This window comes from Cicer arietinum, chromosome 6, assembly GCF_000331145.2.
Source record: "Cicer arietinum cultivar CDC Frontier isolate Library 1 chromosome 6, Cicar.CDCFrontier_v2.0, whole genome shotgun sequence".
Classification (NCBI taxonomy): Eukaryota; Viridiplantae; Streptophyta; class Magnoliopsida; order Fabales; family Fabaceae; genus Cicer; species Cicer arietinum.
In genome coordinates, this window is record NC_021165.2 from 17,830,274 (window position 1) to 17,855,939 (window position 25,666).

General features: G+C 34.0%; 2 protein-coding genes across 4 annotated transcripts; both read right to left on the minus strand.

Moving 5' to 3' along the window:
* Window positions 1-348: 348 nt before the first annotated feature.
* On the minus strand, window positions 349-17,819 carry LOC101498430 (protein NAP1). The gene is made up of 24 exons (XM_004505244.4): window positions 17,443-17,819; window positions 16,345-16,779; window positions 16,181-16,255; window positions 14,449-14,529; window positions 13,823-13,903; window positions 13,626-13,708; window positions 12,399-12,483; window positions 11,470-11,595; window positions 11,262-11,369; window positions 10,030-10,074; window positions 9,809-9,951; window positions 9,230-9,362; window positions 8,117-8,227; window positions 7,530-7,608; window positions 5,979-6,172; window positions 5,455-5,600; window positions 5,039-5,120; window positions 4,782-4,892; window positions 4,103-4,228; window positions 3,901-4,040; window positions 3,723-3,819; window positions 2,142-3,133; window positions 1,692-1,904; window positions 349-1,206 (listed from the first exon to the last, which is right to left on the minus strand). Exons 2-24 carry the CDS (start codon window positions 16,762-16,764, stop codon window positions 729-731), a joined length of 4,149 nt encoding a protein of 1,382 aa, XP_004505301.1. The 5' UTR covers window positions 16,765-16,779; window positions 17,443-17,819; the 3' UTR covers window positions 349-728.
* A 3,013-nt stretch (window positions 17,820-20,832) lies between these two features.
* Window positions 20,833-25,666, minus strand: LOC101498766 (chaperonin 60 subunit alpha 2, chloroplastic). 3 transcript variants are annotated; one of them, XM_012717054.3, is made up of 9 exons: window positions 25,496-25,666; window positions 25,265-25,418; window positions 24,890-25,011; window positions 24,580-24,787; window positions 24,313-24,458; window positions 23,888-24,194; window positions 23,098-23,348; window positions 22,399-22,599; window positions 20,833-21,529 (listed from the first exon to the last, which is right to left on the minus strand). In XM_012717054.3, exons 1-9 carry the CDS (start codon window positions 25,535-25,537, stop codon window positions 21,242-21,244), a joined length of 1,719 nt encoding a protein of 572 aa, XP_012572508.1. In that variant the 5' UTR covers window positions 25,538-25,666; the 3' UTR covers window positions 20,833-21,241. The 3 variants fall into 3 exon arrangements, with proteins under 3 accessions (XP_012572508.1, XP_027192024.1, XP_073226611.1); XM_027336223.2 differs by lacking the exons at window positions 24,890-25,011; window positions 25,496-25,666 and having other exon boundaries at window positions 25,265-25,388; XM_073370510.1 differs by lacking the exons at window positions 25,265-25,418; window positions 25,496-25,666 and having other exon boundaries at window positions 24,910-25,011.

Below are 25,666 nucleotides of genomic sequence, written 5' to 3' on the forward strand. Positions count from 1 at the left end.
TTTAGAGGTTGAGAATTTTTATTATTATAATATAATTATAAATTGTCTTCGTTTTATTGACTAGCTTCCCAATATAATTTATAGAAAAAGTTAATTATTTTTTGCTGAAGAAAAACTTTGCGGAAAATGTATGTAAAAAATCATTCATTCCTTCTGATCGTAGAAAAATGCGTATATGATAAACACTGATTAAATAAGTATTTAATTAAGTTTTACACAAACATTTAAAAGAAATATACTTTTACTCAAGCAGCATTTTTTGTTTAAAAATAATCATGATATTTGCATTATTAAAATGTTTTCACACTTTTATACCTGTTCTGAAAATAAAGGTTGAAAGAGAATGCATTTAGAAATGTATTTCTTGTTTTATTATTTTTTTTTAAAGTGATGTAAATATAATATAGATTTAGCTAATGCAAATAACATTACAAATTGCACAACAAGGTCCAGAAGGACTCGACCTAGGGACCAAAAAACAAGATGTCGAGATTTGGAAAATGAGCAAAAGCGTAAAAACCTGGTTCTAACTAAAACAGCAAGGGTTTGATATGGCATTGATTTTGATTTAAACTATCCAGGAACTACAAATGGACGCTTCAGTGTGATATACATTTTGCCAAAATTTTGTGGGTACCTGCCGGATGATTTATGGTTATGGACAACTGATCACTACTAGCAAGAGGAGAATAATTTACCAGCTCATGTTGGGTATTTCATACAACTTACTACTTGTATGCTAATGGACCAGATCTAGATACTGCAAATCTAGGAAGTGGACTAGGTCCAGTACTGCCAGAAGTTGAGCCTTCAACAGATTTAACCTTATTTCGGCTTGCACCATAATCCAAAGGCCCAGAACGACGGGTGTTCCTTAAGCTGCTAATATCAGCGTCATAGAGGTGCTCTTGACTATGTGATGATGATCCTTTGAAGTATCCTGAATCATTGCCATAATATGGTGGTGTGGAGTCCTCACGAGGATGCCTCACGACAGGAGAAGCATGTGATAGCAATATAGCAGGTGAATGTCGGGGTGATGCGTTCAGTATTGCCAATGGAGTCGAAGGAGTATCTGCATAGTATTGACTGTAAACTGAACGGAGAATGGCATAAGGAACATGAGTTTCCAGTGAGCTTCGCGGAAGGTATGGTGAAATCTCACAAAGTTGGTCTAGGAAGATAAGCTGCGCTACAAGATGAGATCTGTGCATAAATCCAAATATAAAACAACTTAGAAAACTACAAAATGAAATAATAGTGCTTCAGATAAAACAGAGCACTGATGCAGAGCCGCAGGTGAAATTCTGGCTTGATTAAATGGCAACATTATGTTACCTAATTAGTATATGTGTAGTCTTCTCTCTCAAACACAGGCGTGTATATAAAATAAACAGCTGGTGTTCAAGCAAAAATTATACTGCCTCGGTCACTATTATAAGCAAAAACAACTATTTTCACTGTTATTAAGAAAATTAGTTAGAAAACATAATTCAAATTTACTAAATTGTCTATTTGGATGTCAAACACTCAACTACCAACATTAAATGTTTTTATTAAAATAAGGGTATATTAGCAATACTAGCATTAAATGAGTCAAAAGTAGTTAACTTTTGTTTATAATAGTGACCAAGATTTGAGGTCACTTTTTTGCTTATAATAGTGACTAAATGGAGTGTATATGTATTTACCTATGTGTTTCACTCCAAGATTCCAGTATGATCTCTGCTGAGAGTTTCACAAATAATTGCAGCGTGGACTTGATACTTGCTTCCGCTGACATATGACTTGACAATTCAGGATCCATTCCATTGCTGGCATGCCCATTTGTCAAAGACTGTCGATGCTGATGTTCACGTTCCAATCTAACAAACTCACTTCCAGCAATCACTGCAGAAATGCACCTGCCCAGTATTACATGGTAGTGAGCCGAATGCTACCAAAAATTATTTGCGCAATGGAATCAAAATGCTTATAGATAAATTATTCTCAGAACCCATACAATTACTAGATGGCTGTGAATCCAATAGCATGTGCCAAATTATAGGCATGCAAATACAAGTTTCATATCAATTGTAAAGTATTAAGTACCATAATGTTCAAAGAATAAGTCATTTCAGCCAAAACATAACTATACTGACCTTGCCAAGCAATGGATATTGTTACTAAAACCCTCCGTGTCAACATTAAATGCCGTGGTGGACCAGATATTAGATGTCATGAATGTCGCAAATAAGTATGGTAACAAGCTCCATGAACCATCACTTGCACCACCAACATCCTCTAAAATTGACCTTACCCAAATGGAATCATGATCACTTGCAACACCTGCAGTATTGGCCACTGTTCTCATTCTTTTGATCTCTTCCTTTTCTGGTACTCCGTCAGGTAGATGCTTAACCACCCCAGTTAGCAGCGAATGTATCAAGGGAGCACCTTCTTCGAGTATGGCGCCAGAAGCCTCAGATAGTAGCCGGTCAAAAGCCAGGGCGAGGCCAGCCTGAATACAAAAGTCTATCACAGTTTCCAGATCAATAATTTGCTTCATAGAAGCTTCTCTTTCAATTCTATCCCCAGCATGCAGACTGGTAGCAACTGCTTCTAGCACATCACGATTTGATCGCAATGAGGTGTCAATGCAATTTAAAAGTGCAGCAGTGTGCTCTTTAAGCATCCTGTCTAGTCTATCTACTCCATAGCCACCAAAAATACGTACAAAAGCCTGCAGTTCACTTAGATCAGTGACTGATTCTGCAAAATATCCACCAACAGGTCTTGTACTCCTGAAGCATTTATGAATTGGAACAAACAATATCCCAGCACCTGATACATCCTTGATTATGTTCTCAATATACCAATTGCATACAGATTCAGTGGCCGAACCTGTATGCTGGTCTGTTGGCTTCTCAAACAAGTGCAAAGAAGAAACTGGTCCTGAAAAGGCTTCTGAAAGCAAAACTTCACGAATACCCTGAGTAATGTCCATGCTGATGTGCTGCTCTGCAAGATGCACAATGCTAACGTGTCTCCGAATCAGTGACTCCAGAACAGAAGGCCGTTGAAGATCATTATCAGTTTTCAGAACACCAAGCAACCTTCTTCTGAAATTGCCAAGAATGCATTCTCTCATGTACTGCACAAATAGGTTGAGGTGTTAAAATAATAACTGTAGGAATGATGTTTGGTTCTGAAACAGTATAATTTGATAGTGTGAGTGACATATGTCGATCAATCACTAGATGAACTAGTGTCGGATTTTGATCCTCTATGTGAGGTATGCTCGTTAAGAGTAAAGTGCAGCATCGATTATAATGAGAAAATCAATAACTTCAATTATGTAAAATAAAGACATTTGGATAATAGATCATGGATATCTGTAAATATATTCCCTTGGTTCTCTTATAAAGTGAAAGTTATAATCCCTTTGACCTCTCCACTTCATAGGATGTAACTCCAAATAGGTTCCAATCATCGTTATTACAAATATAATGTGATAAATACAGGCAACTATTTATTTATTTATTACTATACTTCAATCTAGATACTTTTTATATGCATGTTTCATGCACTTGCAAGTAAGCACATGTGTTGATATTGGAATTGTAAACACAAAATGCCAGAATTATGATCCTTATTTTAAAAGGGGCAGGTGGGGACCAAAATTGAGACCCATTACAATTCATTGCACTACAGCGTTTCAAAGATAAATCTCCATCCCTAACCTCTCTAAGAACAAAGACATGGTTTAAAACACATATGGGCTCCATATCGTTTAAAACTGAGCACAAATTGGTCAACCTCTGCATTGCAGCTTCTAACCTGTCATTAGAAAAAGCAAAGACATTAAAAAGCAATAGTTATGAGAATACACACATTTAGCACGGGATGAATATGACATACATTTTGATAGAACTATTATTTTCAGGAAAGCTTTCATGCCCAGGTAAAGGAAAGCCAGGAGTCCCTTTTGGAGATTTATATGATGGAATAGATACTCTTGATGCATAATTAAGATATGAAGCTGCTTGCTCTGGAAGAAGCTGATGAAACCTCAAGGTTAGTTTTCAGAAATGGAGCTAACTTGTTAACTAAAAGTATTTACCTGATTTTCTAGGGCACCAAATCCTCCTTCGGAGTCAAGAATATTTATTAATCCTTCCAATCCTCCCATGATGGATTCAATCAGAGATTCAACATAGAGAACAGCATCCCTGCCAAATTTTGTAACCTGCTTGGAGATTAAAAATACTTGATCACTTACATTTTATATCTCCCGCATTTGCTATTACGTCTAATGATCAATGAAGCAGTAGTTGGAGAGCTTATATGACATTTTAGTCAATGAGTTTCATTTTTCATCAAGGTAGTGCAATTCTTAATACTTTTTTTTGTAAGTGGCGCGATAATTGGATTGAAATTGATATCAAAACACACAATGATTATGTAAAATTAAATTGAACATTTCAAAATTCAGTCTCAATCTAAAAAAAATTGTGCAAAATTTTTATGAAGCCTCAAGTGCAAATCATCCAATTTAAACATATCCATATGTACCATTACCTCTATTTTTCTATTCTCCATTTTCATTAAAAAAACAAAAATGAAAGATTGCAAATATTTTGCAGATGGAGTTTTCAAGTAAAATAAACATAGCAGCAACGCACCTCATTAAAAAGGAAGCAAAGTATAGCTCCATCACAAAGTGCAGTTAATGTTTTTAGAACCTTGTTCAGTACTAGACGATTCACAATATAAAACAGTTCGGGAGGATTTGTTTTTACCTCTTCTGGAACAACGGGAGATGCACACTCTGGAAAACTACTAGCAATCCCAAGCCATGCACAGCAATGTTGAGGACGCCCTTCTGGACCAAACATAGTGTTTCTAAAAACCTATTACAGGAACATAATTTGGCTTTAAAATGAATAGAAATAATAAGCAGAATTCAGAATTTAAAACATAAGTCTAAAGTCATAGCACAACACTAGCTATCATTCTAGAGAAAATGGATTAGATGAGGGTGGAACAGGGCACTCACAGCTGTGAGGTGCTGGTGGTAAAAGTACAGCTTCCTAAGACTACCATGTTTTGATAGTAGGGATTCCAATTCATCGACGCATCTGCATCAAAATCACGATACCATTATTATCTCTTCAAGTCTTTTACTTTCTTTAATATATTTGGAGGGAGAATAATATTGTTAGACAGCATTAACTCAACTGTCAGGCTTTGGTAATATTTTTACACATGACTAATGAATAGTAGTGATAGTACGTACTATAACCTCAAAAACCAACACTATATGAAGGCCCACTAGTAGTAACCAATACAAAGAATTCCATAAAAAGAGAGAAACAAAAACCTAAGCCCCTTTAAGAGACAAAAATTAAATATTGAATTACTCAAGAGTATCATAATAACATAGCAAAGCAAATCAAAGTCAGGGATGAAAACCTGGACCAATTGTAAGCAGCATTCCCCTCCGATAATAAGCCTTCTTTGCCAGTTGAAACTGTAGCTTTCTCCAAGTGTCTGATGTTTATAGATGAACGTGAAGACGTGACCATCAGTAAAATTGATAGCCAATCTTTTCGAAAATCCTGGAGATAAGATCATTAAGTGATGAGTGCTCATAAGCATTACATGTTAGTAACTAGAAAAGAATGAAGATAACAGGATAGAGAAAAACTAAAAGTTAAGATTCTGACTCTAAAAGAGCTATAGGGAACAAACAATCTACATGTGCATCAGCACACTAGCACGACTTCAAAACTTTAGCATTTCACCTTTAGATTCTTTACCATACCAATGATTTTATAAGCAAAATGTCAAGCACAAGTTTGATGAATAGCAATCCTTATTAGCTTAATGCAAGTATATTTATCTCAAAGTTCAGAATGGCTGTAATATGTTTGGATGGCATATATATTCCACTTTTCAAGATCCTAGAAAAAAGCCTGTATGGATGTCTGACATACCGACAGATCACAAGTGATAGCAGATATATTTTCACTCTGTGGTTTTGGTAAGTTTTCAAAGTGGTGGACGATCTGCTGAAAAAGTCCTTTCAAGCTAGCATCTATATCAAGAGCCACCATTCCAGGGGTTCCCAGCAAAAACCGGATTCTTCCGGCACAGGATGAAAGATAAGACAATGAGTAGCCTCGAATTGCTGCAATCAAATGAAACGATTGTTAGATTACACAAAGATATCTTATAATAACTTGATCTCTAAAGCATGGGTATGGCCAAATTAAAGTCGTACCCAGTACTCGTTGGGTACTTGTGAGTAAGTATTCAGTATGCACCAAAATTATTTTCCAAAAAAGGTTACTTTATTTCGGTACACGTGGGTACTTATTGGGTATGTATCGGTCTATATATGTGATCCAATAATTAAATGTTTTTCATTTAGTTTAAGAAAATAATAAAATGAGGTTTTTTCATTCCTTTTTCGATGATGTTGATATTTTCCCCATCACTTTGTACATTTTTTCCCCTATTTCCTGATAGATATATATCATCTTCCTATCTTAATTTTCCCGTTTTCTATATTTATTTTCTGATTCTATTTTTGATTTGTGATGTAGTAAATTATGAAAATCATTTTCTTGTATAATTTTTTGTTAGATGTTATACTTATTTGTGATTTCTACATTTTATACAATTAAGTCATGTTTATATAAATTTATTTTTTTTAAACTTTAAGTTAGCATACCTACATACCTGTACCTTAATTTTTCGAAAAATCATGTATTGTACTTGTATTAATGTAACATAGATCTCGATATTAACTTAGAGTGTCTTATATTATCTCTTAGAATTAGTTTCCATATTTCTTAATTCTCGTGATTTGTTTCCCTATTTGATTAGGGGTCTAGTTCTAGTATAAATAAGGAATAGTGTTTAGTCTTTTGTATCATCAATCATATCACACCATAATCATAATTCAAAGTATCAATTTATATTATTATTATGATTTGTTCATGATTTAGGATTGAGTTTATACATCTCTATAAATAGAGATTAATATTGAGTCTTTTGTAATCAAGTTAGAATAAAACTATTATCAATAGTATTCAAGCTCTAATTATTTTCTCTCCTCCTTTTATCTAAAATTCCATAACTTCAACAATATGCACCCCAAAATTGAATGGGTGTGTTCCACCACTTCAAAACAACATTTGTTGGTTCACTATAAAGGTTTTTGTAAATCAAGGAGACTGGATCCGTTGGTATATAGATGCAATGCAATCCTTTTGTGCACCTGGTTGGAGCAGAATGCTCATATTTTTAAGGGTGTATAAACCAATCAATTTTCACATAAATAAATTCTAAATAAAGAAATTTAGGTGTATAATTCAAGAAGTATAAAGTCTATAGCAGTTTGCAAGTAAACTGTATATCTTTATCAACATATCACTTGTTGGAGGAGCACTTTTAACATTCTTTGACAATAATAACAGATCGTAATTTAATATCATATCCCTCATCATTGGAGAAATTAATATACATAAAGTTAGTCTAACCTGCAATATATTTCCGGACCAAGCAACATAAATGATCCATTCCATCCAACAGAAATCCAATGGTTGGGTCATTAGGGTCCTGTAAACATGTTCGTAAATTTAAAACCAGGTCAACCACCTTATCCATAGATTCGAACAATATACTATAATAAAACTAGAAAGTACATATTAAGAGCTTTTCACCAAATGACAGCACTTCAACAAACAAGTTACTAATAAAGACATTTTTGCCAACAGGCGTTCATTTCTGCCTGATGACATTTTTTTGCAACATTATTTAGTCCCCATAGAAAATATGAAAATATGACTCGTTCACTTTTCTCCTTCTCCCTCGCATGTAGTTCATACTCTCTAGCCGTTTCCGTTCCTATCTCCCCAGGACCTCCATTCTCTGACTATTTTAGAACATTCCTACACGTTACCCGGCCATTTTCAACCTTAGAACTCTATAAATTCATTGATTGTTGATTGAGCCAGTCCACATAGCACAACCAACATGGAAAAAATTTAGAAAGCCCTAATTCGATAATTTGATTACATAAGAGAATCAGTTAGATAATAAAAAGCCAATGAAACTAAATGCTTACTATGTCCACTGGCACCACACGAGCAGTTCTAGATTTTGATGATGCAACCCCAACATGTTGGAAATACCAGATCACCTCACATTGTGCTAAAGCCAACGCAGAAAACACCATCTGGAAAGATACATCCTCTCATTAACAAGTTGTTAAAAATTTAAAGATACATGAAACTATATATTAGAACAAAACTAACTCCAAAGCTATAGATGTATAGTGCTTGGTCAACCTCCCAAGAAAGAGAGACATAATTTGATATCGAACCAACTGAAGACAAGTTTAAGAATATATATGAAGTGTATTAGATTAGCACACCAACATTACCTTTTAAGTAAATCTACATATAATATTCAACTAGCAAAAATGGACTATAAATAAACATAACTGTTTACAAACTATTTGGACTCACAGTTCTTTTCAGTTTGGTTCATTTATTACATGAATGAGCATGAGCAAAATATTAGGCTTGTTTAGCTCTCAAATAGCTTGGTTAAGAATAAAGGAGTAACTTTGCCACACGGTATTCAATATATAAAAATATTTCTTTATTGATATGTGAGCTGTTCATTTTTTTATTTCAAACCAATAATTTCTGAAATGTATTAAAGAGTGGATGAAAGTCTTTTTGATTTGGGCCCACATTTTGATTATTTAAGCTTCCTACCACTAGTAAATATTGGACGTCAACAAACCAAACACTAACAAAATATAAGAATGACACATGTGCTCTTCATGACAAGTAAATGAACAAAAAGCAACAACAACAATAAGATACAAAAAGAAGGAGAACCCTCTTCACCACCAAACTACAAACAAAAGTTTCAGCAGCAAATTGGAATAGAAACCACATATGCATTATAACAATAATATTTAAATAAAAAATTGAAATTACAAAATAACGAATTATTTACAAAATACTTTTGTTTAGGGACAATAAACCACTTGGTTAATTTAGTTAATACCAGTTGCTCATAAACCACCCTTGGAACATTATTGGCTAATAAAATGTTCTTGTGTACAAGTGAAACTATAAAATTTATAAGACATAAGAAAAGCTTCATCAACAATTGTCAGATACACCATTTTTTCATGCTTCCAAAATGCCAAAAAAAAAGACACCTGAATGTTGGGGGCCAGTAGACTGGGCTGGTCAGTAAAAAACAGCACCATTCTCCCTATCTCTTGTTTCAGTAAAATTCTCCTTTCCCGATGTATGGCATCACAAGATAATATTGCTTGTTCATGCACTTCACTGAAAAATTCAATCACTTTTTTTCATTACCACTGTCAATTGTAATAATATCATAAAAAATTTACAAAAATAAAATGCAAACGGAAGACTAAAGGTCCACCTTACAATTTGTGGACTAGATCTAACTCAACCCCAAAGGATAACTCAAGGTGAGGACTACTTTGGCAATATCTCTAGTCAATGAGGGATCTCAGCAGTCTCAATGCAGCCTTTTATGGCATAAAACAATTCAGTTTACATTGTTTTTATTTATTTCTTTTATTTCTTAGTGTAGAATGCATAACTGATTTCAAAATCATCGCCAGACAATTTAGATTTCAGTCAAAAAACCACTAAAAATACCAAACTGAATAATCACGGAGAAGATCCTAGATTTGACTATATTGGCCTCCCTTGTCTCTGTAATACACAAAAATAATATATTTAAATAGGAGCTCTCAATATACCTTATCATTTTCTCAACCTGCTTTGCAACATTATATTCCATATCCGCCTCTTTTTGTTTTGTGCGTCCAGATTTTGCCATCTTCTTAGATTCTAATATTCGAGGTAGAACGTACAGCTGATACTCCTCATGCAAAAGTACGTACTATATGTTGATAATAAGACATTTGTCAACTACTGCAGAAAAAAGACACTGTTCAAAAAACAAAAGGCAAAAACTTACCTCATCTCTGAATAATGTGAGGACTAAATTCTCCTTCAATACAACCTGAAATGCCATGAGCAAACTTGACATAATTAATAATCCACATTCCACAATTATGTAATGATAATCCACAAAGTTATCCGAAATAAAACAGCATTCACAAATTCTCACGCTTCACTTAAACCACTGGGTAGAAGTATAGCACACCTCAAGAACAAAATTATACTACTATATGCTTTATTTCAAAATTGATAGTATACATTAACCTCTCCATACCCCTGAATGGCTTACCTGAGCACTCTTAACACCAAGAAATATTACATTTATATTCCCAAATAAACCCAAGCTCGGTTATTCTACAGTATTCTCATAAAACAACCTCATCTCAGCAACATTAAGCTCAATTTTACTCTTTTGAAGAATTAGATTAGCATTTTAATGGTTTTTTTTCCACTTGAAACTCAGAACATCCTTCTTCCTCAAAAAGATACCTCATCTCTTGCAGAGCTCCAATTCCATATTCTCTCCTTCTCATTTTCTTTTATGGTTCATTTATTTTCTGTTTCTTTCTCTTGCATATATTATATTGACATACACCTTAAGACAAGAAAGAACAGCTATTTACTACGCAGAGGATTAGACCTCTTAGTTTAGTAGGATTTGAATCAAGATGGAGAGTTGCTGAAACAATCTAGATGTCCACTCAATTGCAGCGCCTCAACGCATTTTGAGGAGAACCGACTAGCTCTATCATCGGTCTGCGACCCCTGGATGATGAAGGCATCCTTGAGTTAGAGCACTGAGAGGACCTATCCCTAGTACGAGACGACTGGGGGAAGGACACACCTCTGGTTGCCACTCAAGCCCAGAGCTAGATGGTCCTCCCCGAAATGCATTGAGGTGCAGCAATCTGACTTATTTACAATTCAAATCATCAATACATGCATAAAGAGAGCATAGCTGCATAAGAAATAGAAACACAATGCATCCCTTTACCACATGTCTGCTACTAATATTAGCATTCATGCTCAGGCATATGTACGTTGTATACTTTTCAGAGAACATATTTGCTACCAAACATTGTATTAACTATTAATTAATGCTTTCCGGCGTCAATAATGATTGTGCTACAGTCTTTGCCTCAACAAACACAAACAGTTCTAATACATTGCATACAAGGAAAAATCAAATCTAAATTTGTTAAATGGATATATGATCAAAATTTGAAGTTATATGTGCATGGGTTATACCAAAGCAATGTCAATGCTAGTGACACGGCGCAGCTCATCAGGGCATACAAGATACCCAAATAACACCCATTCTCGATATGCAGTTACATTTGCAAGATCTTGTGCTCTCTGCAGCATTGAGTGAAAAAATAGTTCAGTTTCTTTTTAGTACACAGCTATTTTATTCAAGAAGTTAATTTCAATATATTAAAAACAAAAATTTCATTACCAGCGGATGAGCAGAATTTGTGAGTATGTCTGGATACCGAGGATGATATGGACTTAAAAATCCTTCATTTCTAAGTTTCTTTGTGTCTGTTGATAGAAATATAATAGGGCCTACAGCCTCCAATACCTGGAAACATTATCACCTTTAACGACAGTACATTAACAATTTGCCAAATACAGTCATTCACCTAGAAACGAATTTGCTAGAATATAAAATAGTACATTGATATTATCTTAGAATATATTGGTTTATCTTTTAGGATAAATTTTCAATCTAATCATATGATATCTTATAAATAGGGATAGAATATTTGTAATTATCTTATTGCTTGTAAGCCTATATAAAGAGTCTCTGTTGTGTAGTTTAAACACATTGTTTCACCATATTCCTTTCCATTCATTAAACGAGATATAATGTAAAAACCATTCATGTATCTTCATCTAACAGTTTAAGCTTTTCGGATGGTAGGTTTATAAAGTGGTGTCCAAGGCTTTATAGCCAAGTGTTCTAATAATGAACCCTTGCTGCTCCATTCTTTTGACAAAAAGTTGAATTTCAGCATAAGATAGATGGGGCCATGCTACATTTACTTCCCAAGCCGAAAGGGCTGTTGTGCGAAGGGTTGTGATGGAGATAATATGATAACAATTCAAGTATCTTCACCCAGCCTAAAGGGCTGTTCTGAGTTACATAAAAGGATAACATGTGTAACATAAAAAGCAGAGATAAGATGTTCAATAGCCCACTTACCATATGTGACTCAGAAAACGTAGACAGGAAAAGCGAAAATAAGTAGAATTTAATCATAACAAAACAGAATTCTGAAGAAAAATAATTAGTTATAAGACTAGAAAATCTAATAATCGGCTTTATCATATGAACTTTGCAACTATGTATATCATACTGATCCATAAAAGAATGAGACTAACCTCTCCAATACGAGGGCTCACAAAATTTAGGTCTTCCTGCAAGCCTTTTACTGGTGGATCATAAGAGTCGATGAACTGAACCAAGCTGTAAGGAAGAGAAGGAAACATACAAGGATTGAAAAGATGAATATTTGTTTTCTACCAAAAAAATGTGACCATGGTTAGGGGGAAATTATCGTGAAATAATCTCATATTAAAGCTAGCATAAAATCCATTTTTCATCATCTTTATCATTTTTTTCCCTTGGTGAGTAATTTTGTCAGTTTTATACTTCAAACTTCAACTCCTCGATGATCACATCCTTCCATCCATTTTTTCGTAACTCTGTTCACGCTCACAGAAATTGTTTACTTGACTAGTATGTAAATTTTTATTGTATAATGACCTGAGTATAGATAGGAGTTGTATAGTGGGCTGGGCGTCAGAATATATGATAAACTAATATAAATAGAACCTAAGATTTTGTACTGAACTGTCATAAACTATATTTTCATATCTGAATAGTATCGAATACTAGAACCCTAATTATCTCATTCCTACTACAACTTTCCCTCCTCTTAACCATAATTCTGTAATGAAGCTATCTATCTACTTTCTCCACATTAAGTGCTTCACTGAATATGATGCAGCAATTGAACAGCTATTCAAGAATGTGATTTGAGTCAGCTCTCCATCAATGACATTCTATGGAAGGCTAAGTACATTTTGTCGGCTCATATAGAATGTAGGGTGTGTATGTTTATTATAGATTACCAAAACCTATGTTTATTTCCATATCAAGTTGCTCTTATATGCTCTGTCACTCATGTTTTGGTAGCTCTGCAACATTTCAGAATATGACCAGCATGGGAGCAATACTTTTCCCCTTGTTTTAAAATGCTTCGAAACACGGAAAGATTTTATCATATCTCTCTGGCTTTCCTCCCCCTCCCATCAAAACAATCTAAAGAATGAATTAGAATCTTCATCTGTCTCTCGCCCATCCCTCTCCAGGAGCATAAGTCCACGTATGCATAATTGCACAAGCAAAATGCCCCTCAGCATTGTTTGAGACATTATGATGCACCCATATTAATACTATCTTTTTGGATGAAAAGAAAGGAATTATTTTTTGTTTAAAAAACTAGATTATACAACATGTTATGTCTGTGAGTTTATTTGCATACCTATGAACTATTGTTTACCAAACACTGAAACAATTAAAGAGAAGTTATCAGAACATCCTACCGATGATAAAGATCACAATCCCGCTCATTTCTTGACATTGCATGCAGAAGGTTATAGGTCTGTAGCAACATCTTTCTTGGCATCTGCTTTAAAAATATTAGTTTCCTAATTACTACTCATTTAAATATGACTTGCCTAATTTTTGTCTTCATAAAATGAAAAAGAAATTAATAAAGTAAAAGACGAAGTTGACTTGCCTTCTCAGAAAAAAGATTAACCCGTACAAATGAGCAGAAGAGATCCATAAATGCATGTAGTATAAGAGAATTCTGATGGGGCTGCAAAACACTGTGCCTAGTTATTTGAGATATGCAGAAAACATAAGTCATTATTTATTAGTTATTCAAACGTGAGGACATCCATTAGAGCTATTTCACTGAAGTGAAGAGCTCCGGATGAATGGATTAAAAAGGGGTAGAGAATTCACCGCGCCCCATTTCTTATGCAATATATGACACAGTACCCCATATGTACATGGGTCAGTTTTTAGAAAGAAAAAACAAGACAATTTAAAATAAAAATAATGGAGTTAGGCAGGAAAAAATCAACACCATAAAGAATTTAGACATTTTCAATAATAGTGGAAGTTCAGAAACATTAATACAAATTGAACCATTTTTCAGGAAACTTTGATGGGACTCCCACTTTTTTGTCTTATTAGCGCAGATGTTTGTCAACTACGAAAGCTACTTAATCTTTGGCTTGAGTGGAGAGAGAGAGATGGATTCATATCATATAGTCGTGTATGTACAAACCAGTTTTCAAGATCCTTGTAACATCAAAGCAACTCACATCAGAGGAGAGCAACAATATTGAGACTCACCAACAAGGTAATTACTGTACTACTTAGATCCAAGATAAGTCGCAGTGCTTGTTCACGAAACACCATCAAGTCTAGAAGTAGCTGTTACACGCAAAAGAACCATTATCATGTGAATTCAGGCAACTTGCAGCTGAATTGAAAATCTAAACGATATGCATAACTGGGCAATTTTAGGTGATATAAAATGATAAAATACAGAACATATATTGATCAAAATCATAAACTACAAAGATAGTGGAACCTATAATATCTCATTAAGGTCAACCAAAGCAGATAGAATAAGAAGCATACAAGTCCATTTTACTGATGACATGTGCAAAAACTAATGGGAAAATGAGAGAGAATATAAACCAAAGAATGATCAAATAAAACATAGCAAAGCAAGGAAACATAACTTTCATCAGTCAGTTATTGCTGTTTTCTTCATGAATGACTAAGTAAATTGTTTCGTGGCTTCTTCTCCCACCCCCCAGTTCTTTCCGGATTGACTAATCTATACGTGTTAATTGGGGGCTTTTGAGAGCATAGGGGGTGGGAGAAGAAGCCATCAAATTGTTTTGGTACACAAAGCACGGAGTTACAAATCCTTACTTGAGATACTAGAAACTTCTACAGTTAAAAATAGGGTATTTTGTGCAAAAATATATTTATATTGCAGTATTAAGGTATGATTGTTATAAACTGAGCTTATGCCAATTGTACTAAACTTGCACCTTAGCCTAGATTATTGGTATAAATAGGGGGATAAGTTCAGTGTTTGTATCTATCACAGCTAACAAGACTTTCTTTTGGATTAAAATTACAAAATAACTATTAGAGAGGTAATGGATAAGTACAAAATTAGGACTACTGCGCAATTTTCAAATACAGAACAGGTATAATTGTTAGCACTAGGTAGTACTTATTCTTTTGATCTTACTAAATTATATATAAAGTAACTATCAGAAGGGGAAAATGATTAGGATGGTTATGGGTTTTAAGCTGTATTCGAGTGTAGTCTATTTGAAGGCGTAGCTTAACAGTGTAATGGTTCAGTTGAGTAAAAAATCCCCTTGGGTCTCTATTCTAGGTTTCTGAGTCACCTTGTGTTGTATCAGTTTTAAATGTAAACTACATATTTTAGACTTTATTGCAAGCTTCAGCCTTCTCTGTTACTCTTTCCAACCTTTCCTCCAATGAAACAAGAAATAAATTTATAATTGAATTTCAAATTTTCAGATTTCAATCCACTTCCAGTCATGCTGTATATTGAGTAAAGAAAGATATTGACATGTAGAATTTGGGCAGTGTTGATTACACATACTAATCAAGCCAGTCAAGTAAAATGAGGTGTCATGCTTCAACTAAGCGAAAAGCTTAAATTATTGTGTAAATGCACGTGAATGGTTTTACATCCAATATGCCCCCTCACACAACAGCACTTTGGGCTTGAAGTGTAGACACTGCAGAGCCCCACCCTACTTTTTTCGGAAGCTTAACTTTTATTAAGAACATGTGTAATAAAGTTTGAACTCTATACTGCATGGTCATACAGCCTTTGATACTATGTCATGAACAAACCAAGAAAAATCATAAGTTGTTAGGTGAAAGCACCGGAATGGTTTTATATCTAAATTCTAACATGAGAACGTGCAGCCGAAATGAGAAAACTCAAAAAGCTTGAATTAATTGCTTGAGGTTTATGAATGGGGAACATGTCGAAAATCAGTAAATAAAAGTTTAAAAATAGCACCTGCACCCACGGTTCCAAGCTCTGTAAATGAAGTTCTGCATGATCTTGCATTGAGTCCCAAGCAATTTTATCTATCTGCAACCATATTCTTCCAAAATAATGAAAATCACAGACACCTTTAATTAACATTTAAAATGTAAACCACATCAAACATCACTTCTTACGCGTTCTAGTTGCAACTTGCTGAAGTGTTCTGGAAATTTCTTGGAGAGCAAAACACAAATTCTAGGATGATTAGGGAATACACCAGCCTTCCAAAATCCATCCGAAAATACATGATTGATAGGGTCTGGATAATCCAAAAGTTGATTTAACCTATACATCTTAGCCATAAGACCATCGGCAACATCAGTGAGCTGCACAACCCACTGCACATTAAGACCCTTGTGAGATTGGGACGGCGTAGTGCCCTGAGACTGCCCGTCATGAACAAAATTCCTTGAGCTGGTAGATGACAGTGGAGAAGCCGAATCTGTTCCAAGGTAGTCTGCCCATCTAGATGGACCATCCGACTCCCTTGATCTTGCAGCAGTAGGCGACAAAGAAGAATCCTGGTTTGATGATTTTTGCCTTGACTTCGCCATGAACTAATAAAATGTCTGCACATTCAATTTTTCCAGAGAACAAGTTCATGTGTAATCAATCAGCAACACCAACTTAGCTCCTCACTTTCTCTCACTTAACAGAACCATTATATTCATACTCAAGTACAAGTCCAATTTTATTACCAAAAATCTATTTTATTTTATTTTGAGGCAAAAATATAAAATCTTCATACCTAAAATCCTTATCCACTCAGAAATAGTATGAATTACAAACCTAAAATATTCAACAAAAATATCATGTTCTATTCCTAAATATAGAAAAAAGAACGAAGTATGAGCTTACAATCAACATGATAATGATTTATTGGAGCAGAGAAGATCTTCGGTAAAGAGAATTAGTGAGTTGTAAGCATTAATTTTGTAGTTTATAAGCAAAGCAAGTTACTAGGAAAGGAAAGGGAAAAAAAGAGCTAAAACCTAATTCCATTTGTGGCATGTTGCTAAAACGGTGAAAAGTTGAGCATGAGAATTACGAAAAACAGAAAGTGTAAGTAAGATGAATAAGAAAAGATACACAGTGAATTAAAAATGATGGAAGAGAAAAGCAAAAGCAATTCATTACAGATAGTAAAAATCAAAATCTGAAATTCAAACTAAAATTCAAAGAGAGACTCCATATTTTGACAAGGTATAAGAAGAGAGAGAGAGAGAGCTTACAGTGGCAGTAGAGAGAGAATGAATGAGCGAGTTTTAGATCTGAGAGTGGACGCTAGTTAATGGTTAGTATTGTTGAAACGAAAATGAAAAGAAATTATGTGAAATGAGAGTAAGTGCGGGAGGGAGCTGCAATATTCAGCGCAGATATCATCATATCATATTATTCTTACTGTTAGCTTTTCTTCTTTTGAGTTTCTAACAGTTAATTATATTTTATTGCTATTTAAATATACCAAATACAACATTAGCCGTTTTCTTTTTCTTTTTCTTTTTCAATTAGTTGTCACGCCTATTTCTTCGCTTTTACTTCTACTTCCTCACACGACGTGCGTCTCCGTCTTCGCTTCGCTCACTCCTACGCATTTTTCTACCACTACTATCTGCACAGGAAATCCTCTCAACTCAAATCTTTTTCAATGTCCGTCAAATATTTTTATTTCTTTTTATGGATACAAAATTTATATAGTATAGATCTTGATTATCAAATTTTACACAAATTTATAATTATTTAATATATTATTAAAATTCATGAAATTTATTATTGTATAAATATATTTTGATATATCTCAATAATATATTAAATTATTTTACTTTTTTTTTTAAGTTTTAAATGCATTATATTTAATATAAATTTTTGATTTAACAAAAAGAATAATAAAATAAAATAAATAACTAAAAGATGATTAATAAAGATTAAAAAAAATTAAATAGAGTATTCAAACTCAAAAATTAGATGGAAAGTATTCAAATTCCTAAGTCGTACCCACATAATACATTAAATATTCTAAAATATTTTATGGATACCTTTTTTTCTTGCACGTGCGAGATAAAAAAAAGTAAAAAATACTATTCATTTAATTGTGTAGATAATTAATTTAGATTATGTTTTTATTCTAAAAAATTAAATTACGTTAAAAATTGTGATTAACTATATAATTAAATTTTGAAATAATAATATTTTTTTAGTGATTTAAATTAACATTCTATTCAATTGATGTGTTTAACAAAGTGTGGCAGCATGAATATAAAAAATGGATATCATATATTATTACTATTAAATATTTTTTATATTTAGTATTGTTAAATATAAATCAATTTAACTATTTTTAATGTAATAGTATCTCTTAATTGATATAATTAAATTTTTTTACTACCCCGAGTGATTGAGGTAGTCATGAAATGTCCTTTTGTAGATATACTATAGTTAATTACACTTTTTACTTATAATCCAGAAGACTTATGGAAGTATTATCTTTTTTAATTTAAAGAATAATTATACAATTTTCGTTTACATGTATATTTGTCTAAACATATAATTAGTATGTTTGTTTTCATGGTGATACCAAATTCAACTTGTCCTCTTCTTAAAGCTATAATTTATAGCTTGACTGAATCTGCAATAGTAGTAAGATTTTCTAGATCGAAAATTGATGAGAGCAGATGTATTTATAAAACATGCATTAATTATGTGTACTTATATAGTAGTAGATTATTCTAACAATAATAATATTGCAAAGATTTTTTTTGTATATAATGTGTCCAATTGCAAAAACTAATTATTTGGAGGATCTAAAACACGTTTAAAGATTATCTCTTCTAAATGATGAGTTTTTATATGCACTAGCGAATGATCAAATCCATTATCACATTCTTAATGAACCCGAATTTGTTGTCACTACACATATATATATATATAGGCTATATAATTAAGTTGCATAGACTTCATAAATGTATCATCCAATATCAACGAACCATGATGGTTAAAAAGTGATTAGTGATTAGTAATCACGCCACCGCATAGTGGTATTCACTGTTCGAGGTACACAATACATATAGAGTATCGGTCGGTCATAGTACTATTTAACCAATAAATATATAAATTAACTAACTTTTTTGTTTCATTATATGCTCCTGTGTGACTGAATGCTACGGGCAATATCTTGGTATGTAGTAAATGCCAAGGTGCAGTTGGTGAGGAACTGAGCCATTTGTAGAACAAACATAATGATGTAGGGTCACAAAACAGTGTATTTTAACACACATGAATCATTAAGTCGTTCCTTGTTAGCTAGTGCCTACGCGGAAAATAGTGGTAATTAGTGTGAATGGAAACATTGATACTTTGAAGCCAAGTGCTGTATCTTTGAAGCATTTCTTTCTCAAATTAACATACTTGGCTTACACATTAAGCCACCATCATTTCATTTCTTATTGTGAGGTTATTAATTAGTATTTTCTTTTTTGTGTGAATACATACATCAAATAATCGGCCTGTCAAATGTTCACTTTTCCATGTGTGAATTGGTGGTTCAGACGTTTAATATATATTAGTATATTATTATCGCTTATAGTTTGTCTTTGTTTGCATTTTTTTAATTTTAATAGTGAGTCCACCATTAAAGAAAAATCATTACAAATTATTATTATGTATTATAAAGGATTGTCGAAAATAGTGTGTATAATATTTAATTCAACATTAAATGTGTTGCTTAAGTGTGTATATTAGAGATTTTGAAGTAAAAAAGGATTTAAATAAAGGGGATTAGAAATAGTGATGTTTGTTAGAGAGAAGAGCACATGTCAGCATGAGTAAAGGAAGAAATAGTGATGTTTGTTAGAAATAGTGATAAGTCTTCACAACATTGGGTCTTGTCTAGCTAGTTTTGCATACAAAGTCATTAAAGACAATTGTATGCACTTAAGTCAAGTGGATTCAAGTCAAGGCACTCCCACAGGCCAATCATTTCCTACTTTGTTTTTATATATCAAGTAGAAGGGAGAAAGAGACATGTCAACTTCCCCCAAAACGAGCAAAACCACATGGCACATAATATCTACAAAAAAGACAACACACCAAAAAAGTTGGAAAAGTGCTTCCCAAACCATTTTTTGGTTTTGCTTAATCTTAATTTGATAGTTGATAATAGTACTCAATTACTCTGCCAGACATAACAGTTTGTATAATTTGGAACAATATACTTTCGATAACTAGACAATGAAGACACAAGTCCGCGTGGTAGGAGAAACTTATAAAAGTAATCTTATTGCAAGTGTCCTGTTCTTTGAATAAAATGAAAATAGAGAAATTGATTACAATTACAAGACTTACAAGTCATCCAAATTGATCATTTAGGTCTGATCAATTAGTTCATGCATCCAAAACAACATGATAATTTGTTACCTGATTTTGAAGCATAGACTTTTTTTTTTTGACACATGAACCATAGAGTTAATCAAGAGTCAAAAGCACTTATATAAGCTGGTCTTGTGAGATTGCATAGGCTGTGTGTAGAATATCATCTATTGAGAGATGCTAGATCCTTAAATTAGATCTCAGTACCTCGAGATATTAGTGTTTGGCTTCCAATCAACGAGTATCTTGAGTTTAACTAAAAAAAGAGCAAATCCATGACAGATGGCATGCTTCAAACACCCAAATTGGAGTTTATTCTTGAAAATATCAAATACAGGTTCTATCCTCTATGGCACAAAACCATCATAGATAAAATGAATCGATAAAATGGAGAAAGGAACCTAACACTATCCAACTTCCTGTTCAAAACTTTGAATTTCAACAACTGTCTAATTGTTCCCATTGCTTCATGATACATGGGTTTCATGAAGTCATACCCCAAGAGTAAGAAGCAGCAACCCTGGCTTTTCCATTCATGAGAAGAGCATTCTTGTTGCTTCCCAAGTACTTATCAACCCAAGGGACATTCACAAGCTGAGTCAACCAATGGTATTCATCATTGAAGAAGACCAACTTTGTTGTCAAAACTGTACAGTTTTATCAATTTTAGGGAGTTATACCAGGGACCAGAGGTACGCGTGGCTTGGATTTCTTTATTTTATCAACCAAAATAGCTTGAGTAGTTAGAACCACACCAGCAACGGATACTGCACTTTGAAGAGCACATCTTGCAACTCGACTCGGATCTGCTACTCCGGCATTCAAAAGATCTTCATATGTGTCGGTCATGGCATTATATCCAGTTCTCCAGTCAGATGCTCTAGTCTTCTCGACAACAATATCTCCATCTACTCCAGCATTAGCTGCAATTGATTTGGCGGGTTCGAGAAGTGCCTGCAATGATCCAGGCACAACTATTTACAATTATACAAAAGTGTTCGAGAAAAACTGAGAATTTTACCTTTCATAAAACTAAAATTTCAAAAGCTTTTTACCAGAAAGTGTAAAAAGTTAATTAAATTTTAAAATAAATATTCCAACTAATATCTCAGCTGAACAAATTATGTCACTTTCACTCCTAGGGGACAGGATAAGGCTACATGGTAGGTGGTAACTCTAAACCAACTAGAAAGATGCACAACTTGCACAGGAGACTTGACAGTTGACATACCCCTCAGTTGCCAGATGGGAGCTGTGATCAAAGTTAAATCCTATGTCATTGCTTGATGCACATGTGGAAATTAAAACCAAGTATTGACAAGGAAGGGGGAAGGATGAGTGTATATCAAACTATTAATGCAAACTTAACATAGAAGGTAGATAGTTTAGTAGTTTCTCCATCCAAAATGTGAACCATCCAAGTAATTAATCAAATGATAGCTAGATATTTTTGGTATTAACGTCAATCAGCTTGAGATTCTAGAATATTTGGATTTTCTTTAAACTTGAGACTATTCTTCTAGGCCTCGGTGAATTTATATTACAGGGTAATCTGTTGAATTTCAGATCAAATATTATTTGACGAATCAAACGAAACACACACAGCGCGCAAAAGGTATAAATCTTTTATACCTAAGGAAACTGAATTATATCAAGAAATTAAAGAAATAATAAAACACAATCAATAAGAAGAATAAGGCTAACGTAGCAGGGGGAGAATACTGTTAAAACTTAAAAGTAAAAACAAAACAAAAATCCAGAAAGACTAAATAACTTCAGACTTGGGTGAAATAGAGCTAGCAGACTCAAAATTGTATCCATACCTTCGCCACAATATCAGCACCAATTTGCTCATCTAGATCTTCCATGGAGTTCTTTATGGCAGGTATCAAGTCCAAAAGGTGGACATATGTGGCACCCCCTCCAGGAACAAGCCCCTCATTTATGGCAGCAAAAGTAGCATTTTTAGCATCCTCAATTCTCAGTTTTCTATCCTCAAGTTCTAGCTCAGTGTGTGCACCTACCTACACAATTGATAAATGCATTAACTAGTATACAACACAAGCAAAAAAAGTAATTTGAATGTAACATATTCTGAGCAAAATTTAAGATGACAGCTGTTTTTTTCTGCACAACAAAATGCAATCAAGACATTTGGATAAACAACTTAATTAAGTGCTTATTAATAATGTCAGCAGTTATGTCACAAGTGCTTAAATTTTATGCAAGTTGAAAAGCTATCTGATTCTCGACATTTGTTTTTTTAACTGTAAAAATTGAACCTCAGCTGATGGGAAAAAAAGAGGGAACCTCTTGTGGGTAGTTTTCATAAGCCATCTTGGAGAGTTTATCAAAATAAGTTGAAAATAGCTTACTGGTATATCATAAGTTATATTTATAAGCTCTTCAAAAACTGATAAATGTCATTGCCTTTTGTTTCCATTTATTATAAGTTATGCTAAGTAAAGGGCCAAGGTGATTGGTATACAGACAGCCCATGACGTGTCTGTTGCATTAGGTACCTTTATAACAGCTATACCACCAGAGAGTTTTGCAATTCTCTCTGAGAGCTTTCTCGAATGGTTTGCATTGTCTGTTTCAATAAGATCCTTCTTAATCTGTAAAATTCTAGCCTGAATCTCAGCCTTAGTACTTCGATTAGCAAATATAGTTGTAGTATTACTGGATATTGTCACTTTCATTGCAGTACCAAGCTGGTCTGAGGTTGTTCCTTCAAGTGTGAGACCCAAATCTCCAGAGAGAAAATCAGCACCTGCGATATTAATGTCAACAGGAGATCAAGCAAGCAGAGCAGAAAAAAAGTGTGTTGATACTGATAGTAAAAGACGCTAGGCATAAGAATCGTTGCAAGAGATGAGAACAAAGACAGACATCCTGGGTAGAATTTCAAACTATCCCCGTACAGTCACAACCATAAAAAAACAATGCCAAAATTTAGCAGCACACAGTTAGATGATTTCTATTAACAGTCAACTGAGGTCCTGAAATATTCCACAAGGTAGATAGCAGTCTTGGAAAATAGAACTAGACAGTTGTAAAATGAGATAATGGCATTGCATTAGTACCCAACCAAGACAGCCATACTTTCTAGCTAAAACTGATAAAAGAAAACAAAAGGCAATGGCATAGAAAAGCTTCTTGTCACTCTACAGTTCAGTTTATACTGCAGAATAAGCAACAATTTGGTCCATAGGCTTTATTAAAATTATTCCAGGATAGAAAAATAAAGCCTAGTATGAAGGAAGTTGGCAGAGATATCAACCAAGTTTATCAAATGCAGTAGGAACTCACCCGTCATGAGTGCAATATCTTGCAACAAGGCTTTCTTTGCATCACCAAATCCTGGACATTTTACAGCTGCAACTCTTAGTAATCCTTTCATTTTGTTTACTACTAATGTTTCTAACACTTGTGACGCAACCTCCTCTGCAATAATTAAGAGCGGTGCACTCAACTGCATAGCCTTTTCCAGCAAAGGAATTATTTCTTTGACACTAGAAATCTTTTGATCAGTAACCAAAACTTTAGCATTGTCAAACTCCACAATGGATTTCTCCTGGTTGGTAATGAAGTGAGGAGACATGTAACCCCTATCAATCTGTAAAGAAAGAGACAACAATTATAATAGGAAAAACAAAAGGATACGATCATTCAGATTTGAGCAACAGCAGGTGATTGTCATTGAGAACTACTATTATTATCATAATCATTAATACCTTCATGCCTTCTTCGATTACCACAGAGGTTTCAGATGATGAGGATGTCTCAATGGAGATTACCCCATCAAATCCAATCTTTTCTATAGCTTCAGCAATCAAATCACCAACATACTCGTCATTTCCAGCAGAAATTGAGGCTACAGCTGCAAGAGATGGGGAAGAAATTTCTTCAACACATTTTTGCAAAGAAACCTGTACTTTGAAAAACACAAACAAATTTAATCAAAAATTAAACACAAACAAGTATCAGTACATAAGAAAGACCTTTGATATGATCCCTTCCTTCAACAGGAATACTCCTCTTCTTCAAGAACTTCACCAAATCTTTTACAGTCTTTTCCATCCCCTTCTTCAAAGAAATAGGATTAGCACCAAATGCAACTGCTAATAGTCCAGATTTAATCATAGCACGGGCCAAAATAATAGCAGTGCTGGTACCATCACCAGCCAAATCATTCATTTTACTTGCAACCTACAAGCAGGAAAATAAAAACATAAACACATCTCTAGCTATTTCTCGTCTCGAAATTTCCATCCATTTAACCTGAAGCAAAACCTAACAACCATGATCGACCTCTTGAATTAGCATGGCACCTGCATTCTCAATTGCATCGGAAAGCTCTATGGATCGAGCTATTGTAACACCGTCATTTATTACTTTAAGCTTTCCAGATTCAGAAAGAATAACATTTCGCCCTGTGTGATCGTGATTAAAATAAATGAGCACAAATAATCAACAAACCTTGAACCAAAATTGGTCAAAGGTCCAAACAGTATAGGGGTTTCAATTGCAGGCAATTTACAAGTCAAATATACAATAAAAAGCAACTAAGAGTAATATGTGTGTTTGAATTGCCTTATTTGAGTTTATAGATATTTTTGCCACGGACAAGTAATAATATAATAGTTATAAAGCAAAATGCAACAAAATTGAATATACAGCATATACCTTTGGGTCCTAGAGTAAGCGAGACGGCGTCAGCGAGTTTATCAATTCCAGATTGTAAAGTCTCCCTGCACTCTTTACCGAACGAAATCTTCTTAGGGCTTGCTCGCACCACAAATGGAGGGTTTCTTCGAACAATTCGGTTCGAATGAAAAAACTGAAACGGTTGGCGTAAAGTGAGAAAAGAGATGGAGCAAAATGAGAGTGGGATGAAGAGAAGAAAGAAAAACTTACTGAAATGGAAGAGAGGAAGAGAGGTTGTAATTGCGTATTCATCTCTCTCTACTCGAAAATGGTTACCGCCAAACCTTTCCCGCAAAATAATCAGTCTTCGTTTTTGTAACACTGCAAAATACAATTCGCCAACGCAAATTTTTTAGATGGTCAGTCGCAGGATGTAAATAC

What these genes read in the sequence shown, in the direction of transcription:
- LOC101498766 (XM_012717054.3), bottom strand. Translation starts at nt 25,537, where the DNA reads ATGAATACGCAATTACAACCTCTCTTCCTCTCTTCCATTTCA. An exon ending in GTGGTATAGCTGTTATAAAG is followed by an intron (nt 22,600 to 23,097) that starts GTACCTAATGCA and finishes TCAATTGTGTAG; the next exon opens with GTAGGTGCACACACTGAGCT. An exon ending in GTGCTGATATTGTGGCGAAG is followed by an intron (nt 21,530 to 22,398) that starts GTATGGATACAA and finishes GGATCATTGCAG; the next exon opens with GCACTTCTCGAACCCGCCAA.
- LOC101498430 (XM_004505244.4), bottom strand. Translation starts at nt 16,764, where the DNA reads ATGGCGAAGTCAAGGCAAAAATCATCAAACCAGGATTCTTCTTTGTCG. An exon ending in GGTCCGGAAATATATTGCAG is followed by an intron (nt 6,173 to 7,529) that starts GTTAGACTAACT and finishes ATTTGATTGCAG; the next exon opens with CAATTCGAGGCTACTCATTG. An exon ending in CTCCCGTTGTTCCAGAAGAG is followed by an intron (nt 4,229 to 4,781) that starts GTAAAAACAAAT and finishes ATCTCCAAGCAG; the next exon opens with GTTACAAAATTTGGCAGGGA.